General features: G+C 40.2%; 1 protein-coding gene across 1 annotated transcript in view; it reads right to left on the bottom strand.

Moving 5' to 3' along the window:
• slc6a15 (solute carrier family 6 member 15) overlaps positions 1-20619 on the bottom strand; it is a 73660-nt gene that overhangs the window by 11214 nt on the left and 41827 nt on the right. The window contains 4 exon segments of the mRNA XM_034175910.1: positions 6935-7133; positions 11610-11834; positions 11836-11849; positions 15138-15248. Coding sequence (XP_034031801.1) covers positions 6935-7133; positions 11610-11834; positions 11836-11849; positions 15138-15248 — 549 coding nt within the window.

Genomic DNA, 20619 nt, shown 5'->3' with positions numbered 1-20619 from the left:
TTTCTCACCTACAAAGAATGGAAGTGTCTGTAAATTTTATCGTAGGTACACTTCAACTGTCAAAGACAGAGTCAAAAAGAAAATTCTAATTCATTTTTAAATAATTAATTTGCATTTTACTGCATACAATAAGTATTTGATCATGTACCAACCAGCAAGAATTCTGGCTCTCATATACCTGTTAGTTTTCTTTAAGAAGCCCTCCTATTCTGCAGTCATTAACTGTATTAACTGCACCTGTTTGAACTCGTTACCTGTATAAAAGACACCTGTTCACACACTCAATCAATCACACTCCAACCTGTCCACCATTGCCAAGACCAAAGAGCTGTCTAAGGACACCAGGGACAAAATTGTAGACCTGCACAAGACTAGGATGGACTACAGGACAACAGGCAAGCAGCTTGGTGAGAAGACAACAACTGGTGGCGCAATTATTAGAAAAAGGAAGAGAGACAAGACTGTCAATCTTCCTCGGTCTGGAGCTCCATGCAAGATCTAGCCTCATGGGGTAAGGATGATTCTGAGAAAGCCCAGAACTACATGGGAGGGCCTGGTCAATGACCTGAAGAGAGCTGGGACCACAGTCACAAAGATTACATGAGTAACACACTATGTCATCATGGTTTAAAATCCTGCAGGGCAGCAAGGTCCCCCTGCTCATGCCAGCACATGTCCAGGCCCGTTTGAAGTTCACCAGTGACCATCTGGATGATCGGAGGAGACATGGGAGAAGGTCATGTGGTCAGATAAAAGAAAAATAGAGCTTTTTGGTGTCAACTCCACTTTCCGTGTTTAGAGGATGAGAACAACCCCAAGGACACGATCACAACCATGAAGCACAGGGGTGGAAACATCATTTTTGGGGGTGCGTCTCTGCAAAAGGGACAGGGCGACTGCACCGTATTTAAGGGAGAATGGAAGGGGTCATATATCGTGAGATTTTAGCAAACAACCTCCTTTCCTCAGTTAGTACATTGAAGGTGGGTCCGGGGAAAACATATGCCAAATCAACACAGCAGATCCACCTTGGAATTGCTGTGTTGACCCTGACTGAAAAAACAAAGGAGCAGATGAAGGGACTTACTATATACAGGTGTACTCAAATGTTACATACCCTGTCAGAATTTTTGCTTTGTTGGCCATTTTTCAGAGAATATGAATGACAACACAAAAGCTAGTTCCTGACCTTTGTATGCCACGCTCTGATTGGCTAGCTGTTGGCAGTAACCTCTAACGCTATTGGTCAGTGGGAACCGATCCAATATAACTTTTGGTCCTAGCCTTTTTGGATCCAACATAACTCTAACGCCAAGCATGCCAAAATACAGGTAAATGATGGACAGAAAGGCTAATCTGTGATTGGCTATTGCAATCTGAATGGATATATATATATGAGGTCTGTCAATAAAGTATAGGTCCTTTTTATTTTTTTTTAAACTATATGGATATCATTCATATGTTTTTACGTCAGACATGGAAACACACCTCTGTTGGAAGCCTTAAGGACAAGTTGGAACATGTCCAGCTGTTAAACAATTTCTCATATACTCACTCCACTGAAAGCCATCAAAAGCTGCCTGGATTTTACAAATGGTTATCAACACGGAGGTGTTTTTCCTGTGCCGCCGCACCGTGCCGGCTGCGTCCCGACGCGTGGACCCGTCCGCACGTCTTTCATTAAAAAAAATCTCCTTTAACAGTGGAATATCCGGATAAAATGCTGAAACCGACTTCTTCTGAAACTTCTCTGTTCTCTCACGACGTCCTGGATCAATAGAGCCTGAAATGTGGAGGTTTTCAGCTTGAAACAGGCTGACGACGGCGCCTGGGACCGCTGCGCGACGTCTCGCACCGTGGGAAGTCCTTAAAGCGACAGTATCACCTCAAAATCTCTCATCAGCCGTTAAAAGTTTCACTGAAAACCAGCTTAATTTTTCGAACCGTGTCCATTTCGATGTGTCTCACAGGTTTAGAAAAACTTTTGATGTCTCTCAGCAACTTCTCAGACAAAGGAATTCCGACGAGGGGCTGGACGACTCCTCCCACAAGGAGTGCTCACAGGCGAATGACGTCACCGACAGGCGTGGGAAAACTCACGCATGCGCACGAGGGTTCAAGCATGTCTGACGTAAAAACATATGAATGAAATCCATATAGTTTTTGAAAAAAATAAAAAGGACCTATACTTTATTGACAGCCCTCTTATATATATATATATATATATATATATATATATATATATATATATTACTTTAAAAAGGTACTGATGGTAATTTTTTTTATTCTTGTTTTTCAAATTGTGCACCTGTGGTATGTGTTACAGGATGTCAGGCGTGGCTTTTGTAAACAAAGAGGAGTGAACGGGATTCTTTGTGCGTGACTGAAGCTGTTTTTGTCGTTTAGCAATGACTTATGTCATGTGCCAAGGTATACAAGTACATTAATGCTGTGGAGCGTGGAGAGTGACTTTTCATGACTGCTGTCTGTTGCTAGGCAGCACAAACAGTCCTCATAAACATCTAGTATGTGAAAGCAGCATCATCAACAATTATTCCATCAATTTTGAACTTAAAAGTGAAGTGAAAATGATATATCAGGAGCACAGGCTACTGCCAAAGATGCCCTTTTTTTGGTGCTCTTTTGGGATCACCACAGTGGATCACCACAGTGGATCTTTGGTATGAACTCCCATTTTTAGGTTCCACTTATTGATTTGGCACAAATTTTAACTGAGTTGTCTTTCGTCATGCAATTCCAGACCTACACGGAATAAAAAGCTAATGTGTAGTGAAACAGTGGAGCTGATCAAATGGTGGCAAACTGGTTTTATTTTTTATTTTATTATTATGTGTGCTAGTAGTGTGTTGTGATTAAACTTTTCTCTGGCAGTGGCTGCTGGAAACGTGGCTGCTGGAAAACATTCTTCATATAGTCACTGTGAAACTGTTATTGCTACAATACCAGAAGTCATGTACATATTTTTTTTCATTTTTGGTTATAACAGTATTTCCAAATAAAATTGAAGACTTAACAGTATTCCCTGAAAACCCCCTTATGTCTGATAATTTCTTAATAACATTTACATTTACTTTAATGGACTACCCAGCAGTGGGGAATAAGTTTCATTACAGTAGAAGTCTTTCTGAAAGCACTGTAACTAGGTTTAAGGATATGATTCCTTCTTTGTTATGTTCTCCAATGCAATATACCAACACAGTGCAGAGTAGCTACCTAAACTCTGAGTGAGATAGATTATCTCATCAATAGTTTTACATCCTCATTGAGCATAACCTTGGATGCTGTAGCTCCTCTGAAAAAGAGAGCCTTAAATCAGAAGTGCCTGACTCCGTGGTATAACTCTCAAACTCATAGCTTAAAGCAGATAACCCGTACGTTGGAGAGGAAATGGCGTCTCACTAATTTAGAAGATCTTCACTTAGCCTGGAAAAAGAGTCTGTTGCTCTATAAAAAAGCCCTCCGTAAAGCTAGGACATCTTACTACTCATCACTAATTAAAGAAAATAAGAACAACCCCAGGTTTCTTTTTAGCACTGTAGCCAGGCTGACAAAGAGTCAGAGCTCTATTGAGCTGAGTATTCCTTTAACTTTAACTAGTAATGACTTCATGACTTTCTTTGTTAATAAAATTTTAACTATTAGAGAAAAAAATACCATCCCAAAGACATATCGTTATCTTTGGCTGCTTTCAGTAATGCTGGTATTTGGTTAGACTTTTTCTCTCCGATTGTTCTGTCTGAGTTATTTTCATTAGTCACTTCCTCCAAACCATCAACATGTCTATTAGACCCCATTCCTACTAGGCTGCTCAAGGAAGCCCTACCATTAATTAATGCTTCGATCTTAAATATGATCAATCTGTCTTTATTAGTTGGCTATGTACCACAGGCTTTGAAGGTGGCAGTAATTAAACCATTACTTAAAAAGCCATCACTTGACCCAGCTATCTTAGCTAATTATAGGCCAATCTCCAACCTTCCTTTTCTCTCAAAAATTCTTGAAAGGGTAGTTGTAAAACAGCTAACTGATCATCTGCAGAGGAATGGTCTATTTGAAGAGTTTCAGTCAGGTTTCAGAATTCATCATAGTACAGAAACAGCATTAGTGAAGGTTACAAATGATCTTCTTATGGCCTCAGACAATGGACTCATCTCTGTGCATGTCCTGTTAGACCTCAGTGCTGCTTTTGATACTGTTGACCATAAAATTTTATTACAGAGATTAGAGCAGTGATTTTCAACCTTTTTTGAGCCGCGGCACCCTTTTTATATTTACAAAATCCTGCGGCACACCACCAACCAAAATAATATTACAAGGCTATTACCTCTGGTTTTGCGCAAAACCCAATTATCGCAATAGAAAATCAATACAGAAAACCACACATTTCGAAAATCCTCAAACATTTTGCGTTCTGATCTCAAGTAGGGCTGTCACGATTAGAAATTTCTGGAACGATTAATTGTCAGACAAATAATTGCGATTGACGAATATATTGTCTATTTTTTTTTTCTTTTTTTCCCCTTCTTTATATTCTACTATTGTAGTATAATTACACAACTCTGGAAGAACGTTTGGCTTCTGTGAGTGGAGAAACTGGGAATGGTGCAACATTTTTATTTTTATCTTCATTTTACATACAGTCCCAACTTTTTCTGATTTGTGGTCGTTTCTGTTGCATTTCTGAAATTGCTTAATGCAGTGCTTAAACACTGCATTAAGCTCAAGATTGAACAAATAAATACCTTTGGAAAATAACAGCTGTTAAAGTTCAGAGTTCTCACCTGCTTTTTGTGATCTCTGCGTCTGAACATTGTTTTTTTTTTCTGGCTCAGTTCATTCACATTTTTTAAATATGTTTTTAAAGATATCTGACCGTTTATTTCATCTCATGAGCTCATAAATTCAGCATACGACGCGCACATGGTGTGAACAGGACGGTAACGGCAGAATCACACCTTTAGAGAAAGTTCAGAGAGAAAAAAGGGAGCTTCACGTTTCCGTTTTGTTAACGTTCACTCGGGTTAAAATCCTCTCTCTGCTCCGCGCTCGCTGCGCACTGAACGTGTCGCGCCTGCATTCAGGAATCTCCCTCACCCACCCCCTCCCTCGCAGTCTGCAGCCTGTTAACTCCGCGCGCACGCACACACACAGGCACAGACACACACACCGACAGCTCCGCATTTTAGACGGCTTTTGAAGGAGACGGCACTGTTTTAATCGGCCGTCAGCCTCCTTGTTATTGTCCCGCCTTAAGATGAGAGCGAGGCTGCAGCACGTTTGACATCAGATTCTGAGTCGTTTTATGCTTTGTGGATAAAATAAATAATTCACGGTAATCGCGAATATGAAAAATACCCACGGCACCCCTGACGATCGATCGCGGCACCCCGGTTGAGAATCACTGGATTAGAGCATGCCATAGGTATTAACGGCACTGCGCTGCGGTGGTTTGAATCATATTTATCTAATAGATTACAATTTGTTCATGTAAATGGGGAGTCTTCTTCACAGACTAAGGTTAATTATGGAGTTCCACAAGGTTCTGTGCTAGGACCAATTTTATTCACTTTATACATGCTTCCCTTAGGCAGTATTATTAGAAAGCATTGCTTAAATTTTCATTGTTATGCAGATGATACCCAGCTTTATCTATCCATAAAGCCAGAGGACACACACCAATTAGTTAAACTGCAGGAATGTCTTACAGACATAAAGACATAGATGACCTCTAATTTCCTGCTTTTAAATTCAGATAAAACTGAAGTTATTGTACTTGGCCCCACAAATCTTAGAAACATGGTGTCTAACCAGATCCTTACTCTGGATGGCATTACCCTGACCTCTAGTAATACTGTGAGAAATCTTGGAGTCATTTTTGATCAGGATTTGTCCTTCAATGCGCATATTAAGCAAATATGTAGGACTGCTTTTTTACATTTGCGCAATATCTCTAAAATTAGAAAGGTCTTGTCTCAGAGTGATGCTGAAAAACTAATTCATGCATTTATTTCCTCTAGGCTGGACTATTGTAATTCATTATTATCAGGTTGTCCTAAAAGTTCCCTGAAAAGCCTTCAGTTAATTCAAAATGCTGCAGCTAGAGTACTGACGGGGACTAGAAGGAGAGAGCATATTTCACCCATATTGGCCTCTCTTCACTGGCTTCCTGTTAATTCTAGAATAGAATTTAAAATTCTTCTTCTTACTTATAAGGTTTTGAATAATCAGGTCCCATCTTATCTTAGGGACCTCTTAGTACCATATCACCCCAATAGAGCGCTTCGCTCTCAGACTGCAGGCTTACTTGTAGTTCCTAGGGTTTTAAGAGTAGAATGGGAGGCAGAGCCTTCAGCTTTCAGGCTCCTCTCCTGTGGAACCAGCTCCCAATTCGGATCAGGGAGACAGACACCCTCTCTACTTTAAGATTAGGCTTAAAACTTGCCTTTTTGCTAAAGCTTATAGTTAGGGCTGGATCAGGTGACCCTGAACCATCCCTTAGTTATGCTGCTATAGACTTAGACTGCTGGGGGGTTCCCATGATGAGTGTTTCTTTCTCTTTTTGCTCTGTATGCACCGCTCTGCATTTAATCATTAGTGATTGATCTCTGCTGTCTTCCACAGCATGTCTTTTTCCTGATTCTCTTCCCTCAGCCCCAACCAGTCCCAGCAAAAAAAGGGAGTTTTTCCTTCCCACTGTCGCCAAGTGCTTGCTCATAGGGGGTCGTTTTGACCGTTGGGGTTTTTCTGTGATTATGTATGGCTTTTGCCTTGCAATATAAGCGCCTTGGGGCAACTGTTGTTGTGATTTGGCGCTATATAAATAAAATTGATTTGATTTGACTATACTTTATTAAATTACATGCCATGTATGACATTGTTCCAACAGTTTAACCAAATAATACACATCACATACCTTATTAAGTTCATCCTCAATGTTGCAGGGGTCCAGCCCTAGGCTCGGGTAGTGATCCTCCTTCACGTCTTTGATGATCCCTATCATCTGATGGTAGTCCTCAGTGCTGATCAGACTAATGTCAGTGAGGTTGATGTGGTGGGGGATCAGGCTTCCTTCAATTCCTCTTCCCAACAATGATACAATCTTGTTGGTGTTCCTGAGAAAACCGACATGTTAACATGAGTGAGTAGAATTAAACGGCACACTTAAATGTTAGACCCCATTAAACAAACAAACAAACAAACAAAAAAAAAAACCCATTAGTTTATCATCCTTGACATCAGAAAAAAGTGGTGAGGGACAGGCGGATTTTTATTTTATTTTTCTTAGAAACAGGCACATATATTTCAAACCTGAAAAATGACACATACAACACCTGCATACCAAGTGAGGTACTGAAAATATCAGATATTTTTTAAATAAATTTTGTTCCATGTTGATACAGTCAGTGTACTGCACACTTGTAATGTGATCATTTCGGCATGCGGGCAGGGATGACAAACTAATATTTTTAAAAACAAAAATAAATAATTCTTCTGACTGAATTTTTTTTCATGGCTAAATCATAAGCTGTTCACAGTCTGCCCTTTTATAATAATAATAATAAAAAAAACTTTTGCGGTCATGTCCTAGTGTTTAAGGTAAAACAAGATGGAGACGCCTAGGAAAACCACAAATTGTTCTCCTGCTGAACAAGATTATATTTCGCTCTCTAACCTTTGCCACTCTTTTCTAATGCAGCATGATATTATAGAAAGATTTTAACCTACACATTATTTGAATACTTCAGGATAAACACATTAAAGGGGATTGGGGGGAGTGTTTCTCTTTTTTGGTCAAAGTGGACCTTTGTCAGCAGGGGTCTGGGGAGAATTTGGGGGTTTTGATGTCCAGGGTTGCAGTGTGGAGGTTTTTTTTGATGACTATTTTCTCACCCAAATACTCTACACCTCCAATTTAGTTATACTGGTTAATGTGTGTTGCATTTGTATCTTCTTTTTCACATTTTCTTTGCCTTTAACCAAAATTGATATCACAACCTATATGTTTGTTTGTTGAGATTACTAACCACAAGAGCTGTAGTCATCTTCATATTTTTCACTTCCCTCATTCCAACTAACCTGATTTTAAAGCTAGAACCCCAAACAGACTCAGTAATACCTGAGCTTAGACATTACATTAAAAAAGATATTGCTTCACATCCCACTTTAGTATGACGAAAAGCTAAATTAACCCACTTTAGTTATGATGAAAAGCTAAATTAACTAAACTTATTTTGATATGGCTCATCAATTAAACTTAGTTCAGAACTATAGCAAAACGTAGGGCCAGAGTAATACTGATATAAACATTTTAGTTGGTAAAATTATTATCATTATTATAAGTAGTATGAAAAATGGCTTCAAAAGTGGACCTTTAAGGAAGGGGTGTATATGGTCGCACGCCAACCCTCCTCCACAACACCCTCTTCCTTCTCGATTCACCCCTGGTTTGCAGTCTCTGAGCAGGAACAACCAAGAATTTGTGTATTTTATGTGGAAAGCATGACCTGATTGAGAGGTAAGAAGGTTTTATAAGGGCATTTTATGAGTATTTCGGGGGGAAAGGTGTTTGTGTTTGCTGTTATGTGTCAGGGACCTGCAGATGCATTTTTTGTTTAACTACAGGACACACACAGAGACACTCAGAAGCAGACTTTGAAAGAAAATAAAGTTTAAAAAATGTTTGTAAAACTCTGCAGGAGGAAAAGGAGGGGGGCGGTATTGCGAGCAGAGCAGAGACTTGCTGACGGCAGCAAGAGAAGAACAAACACACACACACACATACCACAGAGGCACAAACAGAAACATTCTAAAAATCACCAATCACAACAAAGCTGCCTCAGGTACTTCACACAAGTATGGTCTAACCTTACCAACCCCCACAGCAAGCACACAGGCGCCAGTGGTAAGGAAAAAACTCCCTCTGATGATCTGAGGAAGAAACCTCAAGCAGACCAACTCAAAGGGGTGATCCAGTGCTTAGGCCATTCTAACGGTTATAAGATTTTGCCAAAGTTTTACAGAACAGAACATAACACAACAAAAGATGATTTTGATGAGAAGTCCATGCAGGCATTCAGTCCACAAGCAGGAGTCATCCATCATGCCATTCAGTCGGCCTGTTCTCGTGGCAGAGTCCGTTCCATGTTCTACATCCATTTCAGAAATTATGCAGTCGTCAAATCCAGTACATGACGTCATCTGCACTTTGGACAGAGAGAATAAAGCAGAATCAGTCGGCAGAAAACTATGCCTAAGGTAAAATTAATCTTGTGTCTATCCTTGGTTTTTCATCCAGGATGGCATCAACATGAATTTGGCAGCCCAACTGACAGAATTTAATCCCTGCAAGTGTTGCAACTGCGTTCATTCCTCAGAATCCCAGTAAATTAAGTTCTTTCAGCTTTTCCCTTTTCACTTGGGGTCAACACAGCCAACCATATATGGACCCGTTGTTGATTTGGGCAAGTTTTATGTCACATGCCCTTCCTGACGGAAAACTCCATATTTCATGGAGAATCCTGACGAGTGGCGTTTGAACCACAGCTTCTGGAAGCAAGTGCACTGACCACAGAGGAAGTCCCAAAGGAAAAACTTTTAAAATCATAAGACACAAAGGTAGAGAAAAAACAACAAAAGCCTAACTGAATCTATAGTCTGGAATTTACACGCGGACACAAAGAAGTCCACAAAAACATCTGCCCCCCTCCAACACACACGCACGCACGGCACAACACACACACACACACACACACACACACACACACACACACACACACACACACACACACACACACACACACACACACACACACACCACACACACACACACACACCACACAACACACCACACAGAATTCTTCTGGCAAAAGAAACAGAATTTTTTGACTTTCAGCTTCCATGATGGCAACCCACAACTTCCACACATTATGAGCATGCATACTGAGTGTGAGGAAGCCAACGCGGACACCGAAAGTCTTTCATGGCTGGATAATTGTGTTAAAAACAAAAAAAAAAGAAAAGCTGATTGTTTTTACTATTCAGCATTCTTTCTTACTTCTGGTCCTGTCACTGTCAGCTGGTATCAATGCATCATTTGTTGTGAAGGCTGGTTTTTGTACGCTTCTATGTGTCGTCTCTGTGTGCATGTTTATCTACAATAGTGGTTCTGAGAATGTGCTCGTTCCAATAAACAACAATAATTCCAACTATGGAATCGGTTTTAATTTTATTCTTGCCTGTCCCCGTCTTTGTGCCCATAGTTACTCACTACACAATAATCAAATAAAATAAAAGGCAGACGACAATTAAGCACCACAAATAAACACTAGACACAGTGGTCCCCAGGACCCTGCCGTGAGCATCAAGGCTTCACTATAGGCCTGTTTGTCTGTTAAAAGAAGCCAACATGGCCCAAATACAAGAGGTTCTCTCCTCATTGGTTTCTCTCAAAACCTAAAATTTCAGAGGTGAATAAGCAGTAGTGTTGATGGAGTTATGGAGCTCCATTCACTGACTCCATTAATCAGGAATGTCAATTACAAATTTACGTGAACTCCACTGAAGGTCAACTTGATTTTTTACAGATATAATACTGTATTGATAAAGAACTATTTAAACCAGTAACACTGTGAAAAATTATATGATGTGCCACAGCAGATCAACAACATTCAAGCACTCGTAGCTGTGCCTGTCTTAGCATTTAGCTTTTAGCATGAAACAGAGAAACAGGCATAAGCTGAGAACTTGAGCAGCAACACTGACCACAATGGTGTAATTCTTTCTTCATGCTCCCTCTCACAATTACTCACTAAGAAGGAAAATAGTAATTACAACTTTCCTCATGATCAGATTGATAGTGATTTTCTCGTTGATGCCATAGATCTGGCTCATCGGAAAAGTAAGAAGCTAATGTAGCTATTATGAAAGCATTTGTCATTACAGATTCCTTCATCAGGTGAATTGGGAAGTGCTTGTAGAACGTGAACATAAAATCAAGTCTCCACATAATTTTGCATGAAAACTGAGTAAATAACATGACTTCTAAAGGCTATTAGGGTAAATTTGAGTGTGATCTGATCATCACTCGTCACTCTAAACACCCCATAATGGTCTACTTATTTTCTTATCGAATGTGGACAAATGGGGCTTCAAGACTGATACATTTACATGTGAAATTTTGCAGATTTACAGCCAAATGACATGCCTGATTAATCTGATGCATTCCCTTGCTGAAGCCCAGCTCCCACATACATGATTTTGACCGGGGTTGAGATGACGAGTTCCCATAGTCAGCTATGACTAGCTAGCACCTGAATACTCAACTAATTTTCTTCGGTCCAAGTAGTCAGGTAATTCAGATTTTCTTGCAGAGACTTTTTCACCAAGGTCAAGCAGGAACCAACACAGGCCAAGATCCACCAGCAGCCAGAACTCCTTTTACTGAAGGGTTTAGAATAAATAACTTGCCTCTAGTAGTACCACAAATACTATTTCTATGTAGTTCACTGTGTTAATGCCATACTTTCAACTTGTACTTCTACTGCTTAGACTTGATCTTTGCGCAAGTACGAGTGCAGACTGATACTTACTGTAAAACACATTTGCTGTTCATGATGTTGGCTTTGAAGCCGAGCACTGCAAACACCACCAGGGTGGCCAGAACTGAGGTGAAGAAATTAATAAAAGACACCAAAACTGCATCAAAGTGGCAGTTGTTGTCCCGCTTGTTGTAGCTGGAGAAGGCGATGACACCGCCGAAGCCGAGGCCCAGGGCCGAAGAAACCTGCGTGGCTGCCTCTCGCCACACTTGGGATCTGCCAGATCTCCAACTAAAACAACGAATAATTAAAAGGCCGTTAATTTGATTTGAAGGAGTCACCGTATACATCTTTCAGTAACATAATGAGATCACCAGGTGATTTCTATGTGCATGTTACTGAATTGTAGGGCAATTGGGGATGCTTACACCCCCGTCAAATAGCCAGAATCACGCAGAGTGGCGTCAGACTTATGAATTGGCGCACATCCGAAAGATGCCAGATTTCAGTCTCAAAATGTTCTGACAGCCATCTGCGGAAGTCAAAACAGTTGGTTAAAATCGGGCCAGCGGCCCTGAGTGTGATGCACATGTTCAAAACTCTCCGGGCACCATCGAGATGAGACACCTATCCGACAGAGGTGATGTGTTATCTGAGGAACCTGAACCGCAATTTCCATATTCCTGATGATGGCAAACGGGATCCCGAAACGATTTGAGGGGCATCTGAGGGAATCTCGAGATAGATCTGGCACCGCAAAGGCCTGTCGGTATGACCTGCACGTGCCACGTATAATAATGTCCACACCCCGGAGCGCAAAGGAACCTGTTGACAATGTATGTGGCACACTTCATCACGATAATTATTATGAATTAATTATTATCATGTACAGTGAATGTGAACAGCAGCTATCAAACCGAAGCTCCGTGCGCTAATGTATGCACACTACCGCAAATACGAAAGGCTATTATATCCACAATAGACCTACAGTACAGATATTTGTCATTCCTTCCATGGGTGATGTAAATAATGTGAACTATTGTCTCCCATCATAACACAGGCAGGAGCGCCTCTCCATGGTGACAGTACGCGTCATTGCACGCGCTAGGCTAAATGTTCATCTTCTAACTCTGGAGGATATATAACATGGAACTTGTGCCAGGTCGTTACACTATTAACAACCATACATCTTTCCTCCAACATCGGTCCAGGGGTGTTTCACAGTTTGGACGTGGACATGAAGCCGGGACAGCAGCCTGCAGTTAAAATCCTCTCACCTAAAAGAAAGAAAAAAATCATTCCAAGTGACAATCCAACCACCACGGTGTCCAGAGTTGCTTGTGCTCCTGAAGTGGGCAAACAGGAAAAAAGAAAGTTCCTGGAATGGCGCTCCATTTGAGGGACTGTATGGCTCAATGCCAGCAAACTTTGCAGCGAGGCTGTCCAGTGGTAGGCGCGTTATGCATATACACACACACACACACACACATGGCTGAGTGATCATTACAGCCCCACGCAAGTGTGCTGAGCACACATGCGCGTGAGGAAAACAGTACTCCGGTCTGCCATCCAGACATTTGGAGATCGGGCAGTCTGCAGCGCCTTTTATGGCCATCTGACAGCAGTCTGTGTCGTCTACATACACTCTGGATGCGATCTGACAGGTGTGGACGAGGCAGTCCGTCTGCACTCCGACACTGCAGACCACGCCTCTTTTACTACCGACTGCGTTGGATTATGGCAATATTTGCCATGTTGGGCATGCTTCCGGCATATTCTTGCTGTGTGTGACGGGGGCCTTAAGACTAAACCCCAAACATATGGATAAGACCTGATTCCGCACAATATGACCCCTTTAATTTGTTAATGCAATATTACTGAAGGAATACATTTACATAAGCCTGCACTGTATCACATACAATAAAATGTGGTAACAAATATAATATTGACATTAAGTATTTGAACATGACAGCGCATAACAAGGCACACTCATGTGTGCACAGTCCCCACCGATAACTTGTGCAGAAAGCTCTTGGTGAAACCTGATCATACTCACAGTTGAAAACTTGTGAGATACACTCATTTATGATACCAAATTCAAATTCAGTGACTATGCATGTACTGACACATGCACACACACAGACGAAGAACAATTCTATATCCCAATACAAGCCTGAGGGATAAAAAAACAAACACAAAAAACTTTACAGCTGCTGGGGTAATAAATTTACAATTAATCAATACTCTGTTCAGTATAGTCAGTGGTCCTTAGAGACTTATACAATCAGCTCATCAAGCATTATCATCACCCATCATACAAGCAGTCATCCATTTCCTGGAATACATTCCAAAAAAAGTTGGACGGGTCAATTATCCTAATGATAAGGATGACCTCATCACAATCAGGTTTCTGGGGACAAGTCAGGGGACAAACACATGACCACCCTCCACGTCCTGAATGTGTCTTGAGTCTCATGTTAAATCAATTATTATGAAAATCAAACTGCAAGGTATGGATGGTAAATCTGTCAATGTAGACAGTTCTTATAAAGTCGGTGAGCATGCTGAAAGGAGACAAATGAGGGAAGGCACCAAGACAGCACTGAAGGAGTTATAGGGTGTCTGTGGTTGTGGTTGGAGACACTGTGCATAATGCAACTGATTTACACAGCTTTATGATAAACTGGTACAGAGGAGGATTTTCTTTAAAATGCAAAATTCTCAGTTGCAGTTTGCCAGAAAACAGATGTGAAACCAGGCCTAAAATGTGATCTCTTTTTGTGTTTTTACAATCCTCCTCTACTCCACTCAACATGAAGTTGTGAATGGGGATATAATGGCATTAGTCCCAGTTTCTCCACTCCTCTTGAAAGGAAGTTCTTTCTCCAATTTTTAAAACTATTAGTAAATTTGACTCTTGGCCAAAATGGACTGCCCCTCAATGTTTACGATCACAGTGACTAATGGCGGACCTCTACCAAACAATGCCTGCTATTTTTGTTCAGTATCTTGTGGTCTACCCCAAACCATCTTTCAAACCATGGTTCCTGTCAAAGTGTGTGAAAAATTAAGATTGTTCGACCTGCTAATGGGGTATCAACAGAGTTAAAAGATGAATGAGGTGCTTTTTATGTCTATGTGTCTGCAGACAGCAGATCCATTCTGCTTTTTCTCCACACAGATCTCTAGACTGAAGATGAGCAGCTCACTTCCATGTCCCCGTGCAGACGAAGCCATAGCCAGTCTGAAGATGTCAGTCGATGAGACAGAGCAGACACGTGACACGTGAGACTGTCTCTGCTCTGAAGAGGAGCCTCTCGTTGGTCGGTTATGTAAAGCCAGTAGCTCCTGTTTCCATGGTGACCTGAGCTGCTGATGAAAAGATTCCAGGAACCCAGCTGTGATTGGCTGGATGCTGATCAGGCACTGACCTATTACAGCACAGATTTGTGTTTTGGGGGAATTTTTGAGTCGATATGTGTTATTATCCTAGTCCTACATAACTGTGGGTCACTCCTTCACTGTCAGGACTCCATTAACAACAGCAACAACAAAAATGTTAATTTTACAGCACAGTACCTTTGGTGTGAACATGTGTTGAATCCCGTCGAGTGAGCCCTTAAGGAGAAGAGCTCGAACCAGGAAGCATATTAGGACGACGTATGGGAACACCGAGCTGAAGTACATCACCTACAAGGAAACAACAGCAATTGTTACAAATTACCACACACAAGACAAATATGCAGCTGTTTCTGGGTACAACCCCAAACTAAACAGGGTTCTAGCTAGCGCAAACCTGCGTTACGGCCCGTTACGCTATAATTTTGGACCGTTACGCTTATTTTGGACCGTTACCATTTTCAATACAGCATCTGTAATCAACCGTTTCTGCAGCACGACTCCAGTTTGAAGCGTGAATCGAAGCATTACATTGCTTCGATTCAATGGCTCGTGGCTCTTTGATTCACTGCTCTTCAGAAGCGGTAAGTCTGCTTCTTAACCCCTCTGGAAGTCATTAAAATATCATGAGTCACTTTTGTGTGGATTAAAGTCACTAACTGGGACTCTTGTCTTGTTGCAGTTGAGAAACGAGAATCGTCCTCCGTTCCGTTGTCACAGCTTTAAACGCTACGCGGCTCTCTGCTGAGACAGAGTCTGCTGGGAATTAATAACGTCAAAACGAATCGCCGCTTTAAATAAAACGACACCTCTTACAAACGTTGCAATACAGACAATAAACTACAATTGACTAAAACGTTTTTTCCTCCCAAAATGAGACGTCCTGCATTCTTTAGAAACCTGACCTGCACCGCCAGCTGCAAGAGCTCAGCTCATAAGTATGGAAAGACATTCATGCCAATAATAATAATGTCTGAAAGGAAATGCTTTTGACAAAACTAACAGATTTTATTTCTGTTTATGTCCAGAGATCAAGGATCCACCATGTAGAGTTTATTATGTCCAGAGTTTAAGGATCCAGTAACCAATTTCATATTTATTTACTTTAAGACTCAATAAAATGTTGTTCAATTTCAATTTAATCAGCTTATAAAGTGCCAAATTACAACAAATCCGTCTCAAGGTGCCTCACACAGAACAGTTCAACATAAAAAATTAAAATAAATAAATAAAAAATTCAAATACCTAATTAAAAACAGAAGTAAAAGAATAAAACATAACAAAATAAAAACTACTCATAAGAAAGAGAATAAAAATAGGTTTTAAGTCTTGACTTAAAAATGTCCACGGACTCCGACTGCCTCACTGAGGGCCATTGAGGGCCATGTACTGGCTAACCCAGAATGAGATTGCCCACTCAACAAACTTCCCGAGCCTTCTGGACATGATGAAGGGACTTGGGCTGTCATACCTGGCTTTTCCCCTTTGGGTACCCCTAGAATGGCCAATTTTTACCCTTCCGCACCCCCCCGGTCACTTCGCTCCCTCGACATTACCACTATGCTAAAATTTTATCCTAGCTAGAACCCTGCTAAATTTTTTCTAATGATGTTCAATCAATTACACATGCACCTGGACACAGTTTTTGTGGCACTGCCACGATGGATTTGGAAAAAAAAAAGAAAAGAAAAGAACAACGATGTGCTTGTAGTAGAAATTTTCAGCTTTAATTCAATGGGGTAAACTATATACACGCACAGTATTGAACATGTCAACATTTTTCTCAGTAAATAATATATTTCTAAAGGTGCCATTGACATGAAATTTTCATCAGATGTTGGTAATAACCCAAGTATTCCATACATACAAAGAAATCAAACCATAGATGTCCATGAATTCAATTATGTGTAGTAATGTGAAATGACACAGGGAAAAATATTGAACACCTGAAGAAAGGGAGGTGTAAAAAGGCAAGGAATGCCAAGACACCAGCTGAAATCTATCAGTAATTAGAAAGCAATCCTGCCCTTTGTCAGTGCAAATTAATATCAGCTGGTTCAGTCCCAACTGGTGGCCCATAAAAAGATGATTGATAACCAAGGTGTCACACAAGAAACATCTAATGATGGGTAAAAGCAAAGAGCTCTCTCAAGATCTTTACAACCTTATTGTTGCAAAACAAACAAACAAACAAACAAACAAAAAAAAAACTGATGCTATTGGTTACAGAAGGATTTCTATACTTCTGAATGTTGTAGTGAGCACTGTTGGGCCATAATATGAAAGTGGAAAGAGCATCAATTCACCATAAACTGGCTACAATGAGGTGACAGAGGACTGAAGAATTATCAGAAGAGTTGTCCAAGAGCCAAGGACCACTTCAGAGTACGAGTACATACATTTATGTACTCGCTGATACTGCGTACCGATACGAATACTTAATGATACATTACAGTTTTATGATGACTTTGAAATCATGTTTTATTCATCAGTTGTTCCTTACTTTTTGACTGTAACTTCTACCAATATTATTTGCTTTGTTTTTATTCACAATTATAACAATTACATTTATTTCACTTAAAAAACATAACTTCACTTTTTGACTACAAAAAATTGTCCTTTCACACACACACACACACACACACACACACACACACACACACACACACACACACACACACACACACACACACACACACACACACACACACACACACACATATATTTGAATGCAGTTGAGAAACAATACTAATACATATTTTTTTGACCCGCTTTAATTTCAGTAAAAATCTGAGAAATAACCATTAATTAAAGTGTCAATTCAAGAGTTGCTGGGCCTCCAAGCAGTAACAGGACAGGAGGCCTGAGTCAGCCGCAATAAACTCATATACACTCAATACACTCACATGTGGTTTTACGGGATTGCCAGCAGGGTGTAGCCGCACCGACAGTGACTGCTTAGGGCTGAGTCACATACATACCGTCGATGATTCAGAGACATTCGGTCACCGACATGGCAGCCTGTGTGCAGCTGTGAATGATATCCTAGCTCAGAGGTCTTCAACTCATTCCAGAAAGGGCTGAGGGGGTGCAGGTTTTCTTTGCACCCACTCCACTGGGTGATTTCACTAATTAACACCACTTTGAACAGATGGAATCAGTTAATCGGTGAAATCAGCCGGTGGAGACGGTGGTTGCAAAGAAAACCTGCACCCTCTCTGTGCTTTCTGGAATGAGTTGAAGACCTCTGTCCTACCTTATAATTCAAGCCAAGCAGAATAAACTGATAGCTGCTCAGTTTTGTGCTCAAAGGCACAAGAACAGGCTTCTAATGTGTGACTCCGTTGAACATAGAAACTATTTTTGTGAGTGTATGTGTTCACCTTAATAAAAGTTTTACCAAAGAAACTAGTCACCAGAAAATTAGACGGGAGAGCTCAGTGTCCTAAGGACCACAATTACACGACAGCCTGTAACAATCTAATCCATCCAAATTCAGGAATATCATTGAAATCACATGCACACAAAAAGCAAGAAAACACTGGCCTACTATAGCCTACTTATCCTTCATATGAATATGGATTTGGTAGACTCTGAAATAAACTGTCCACATGCACTGGAATCAATCATTTTTGTGGGCTGGGCTCCTCCCCACCCGTGATATACGTATTTATTGTTTTACACTGGTTTACAGAAATAAATGTAAGTTTGGTATTCCTTGCATTGCTGTTTGCTGACAGCAGTACGTGTCTTTTTTCAACAACTATAAATGTTGTTAAAACAACCTGGTGTATCATTTAAATGTGTAAATATGTTCTATTATATCACAAACCATCATACAAAAAGTTCTATAGCTATAGCTAGAATATTTCTTTGATTTTGAACTAATCAAAGATACGAACGACATATAAAATTTGGGGTTTTCTACCATTTTAAGGCCTTTGTGGAAGGCAGATCACACTAGATACACCAACACTGCCAACATGTCCAAATTCTACATCAAAAGCTAGCCAGGCATGATCAGTTCCAAAAATTTCCAAAGGCTGTAACTTCAAATGTTTGCAAGATACAGACCTAATATTTGGCATTTCTCCATAACTGTGTAATAGGAATAACATATCAAACTGACAGAACAGAACTGAGGAGCCTCTGGGTGACTTGAGATGGAATGGCCCTAATGGAAAGCAGAATGAGAAAACAAACTTGTTTCTTTATCAGCTTGTGTGTATTTCACTCAACATAGTTACAATTTAATTTTTTTCCCATGTCTCTCAAGTAAACATTCTCTCAAATACAAAGTTAAATAAAACTTTCTGTTTTTCTGCTTGCTGGTGAACCTCTACAGCCACTTCCTCCTCCCATGCTGTTTTAATGTATGTGCATCTGAATCACACCATTTGAGTGGTTTCTTCAAGCGTGTGGTACGGACCTAACAGTGTGTCAGCAAAAAGTGCGGACACTATAGTGAACACATACACGTACCAACAAACAGTGTGCCTTCACCTTCTTTTTATTTATGGCCATTGGAATGACATTTAAGACCAATAATACAATACCCAAAAGTGAAGTTAAAAAACAACAAAAAAAAAACAACAACAACAACAAATATTAAACTCAAAATGTGCGTACTGAACCAGACTGAAGGACAGATGGTATTTGTCAGATGTGGGACGAAGTCACCATCAAGTCACTCTCAAGTAATCAATCAGCAAGTTCCAAGTCAATTCTCAAGTCATAATGACCACCAATTGTTTGCAAGCTGACTTGAGACTTGACTAGGGACTTGCAGATTGATAACTTGAGAATGACTTGACAGTGACTTCATCCCACCTCTGGTATTTGTACTGCATAAAACATTTACTTTATAAGCAATAAGTTGGAATATATATAGTCTTTTCATTGTCTGCAATATCTGACGATATTGAACTTTTTCATGATATTGTAATTTGCTGAGATGCACTGTGGTTTTATTTCCGCTCATGCTACCTGTATTCTTGGACAAGACATTTAGAGCTGTAAATGGGTACCAGCCTGGAAGGGGGAAGTAATCTGCAAGAGACTGATGTCCTGTCCAGGAGACTGTCACTTCATGTTATGGTTTCTAGAGATAGGTTGATGGGCATCAGAGCCTACCCTTACCAAAAAATAGTACTGATAAGTATATAAAAAGTAAACTGGAAGCATACTTGAAACATAGTTGCATGTACTACTTTTTGGTAAGGGTATGTAGGACTCAGGTCTATTGTACTTCCTCTAATGAGTTCCAGATCTATTTTTAGTTTTAACAAAATTGTTTTTCAGTCAGGTGTTGACAAGTGAACTTTAGATGTGGTAGATATCTGATCACTGCCGTATGAATGTTCAACGTCACCAAAATTCAGTAAAAACAAACATTCTAGTAAATACAGTAAAACAAAATTGGAAATTTGTATATTGTGTCAATGATGGAATTTGATCACATTGCATCACATTAACTGAAACTTTTATTTCAAATGTTCAAACATTCCTATTTCAAAATAATAATAAAATGTGATTCCCCCCCCCCCCCCAACTTCACTTAAAAAAGAAGCAATTCTAAAGCTCATTTTCTTGATTTCTTTGTTGGTAGATTGTCTGGAACATGACAACACAAACACAGCTGCCAAAACGAAAAGATATGCAA

The sequence above is a fragment of the Thalassophryne amazonica genome, chromosome 8 (genome assembly GCF_902500255.1).
Source record: "Thalassophryne amazonica chromosome 8, fThaAma1.1, whole genome shotgun sequence".
Taxonomy (NCBI): Eukaryota; Metazoa; Chordata; class Actinopteri; order Batrachoidiformes; family Batrachoididae; genus Thalassophryne; species Thalassophryne amazonica.
Note: the sequence above shows the minus strand (reverse complement) of the source record. Positions and strands in the feature narration are given on the sequence as shown.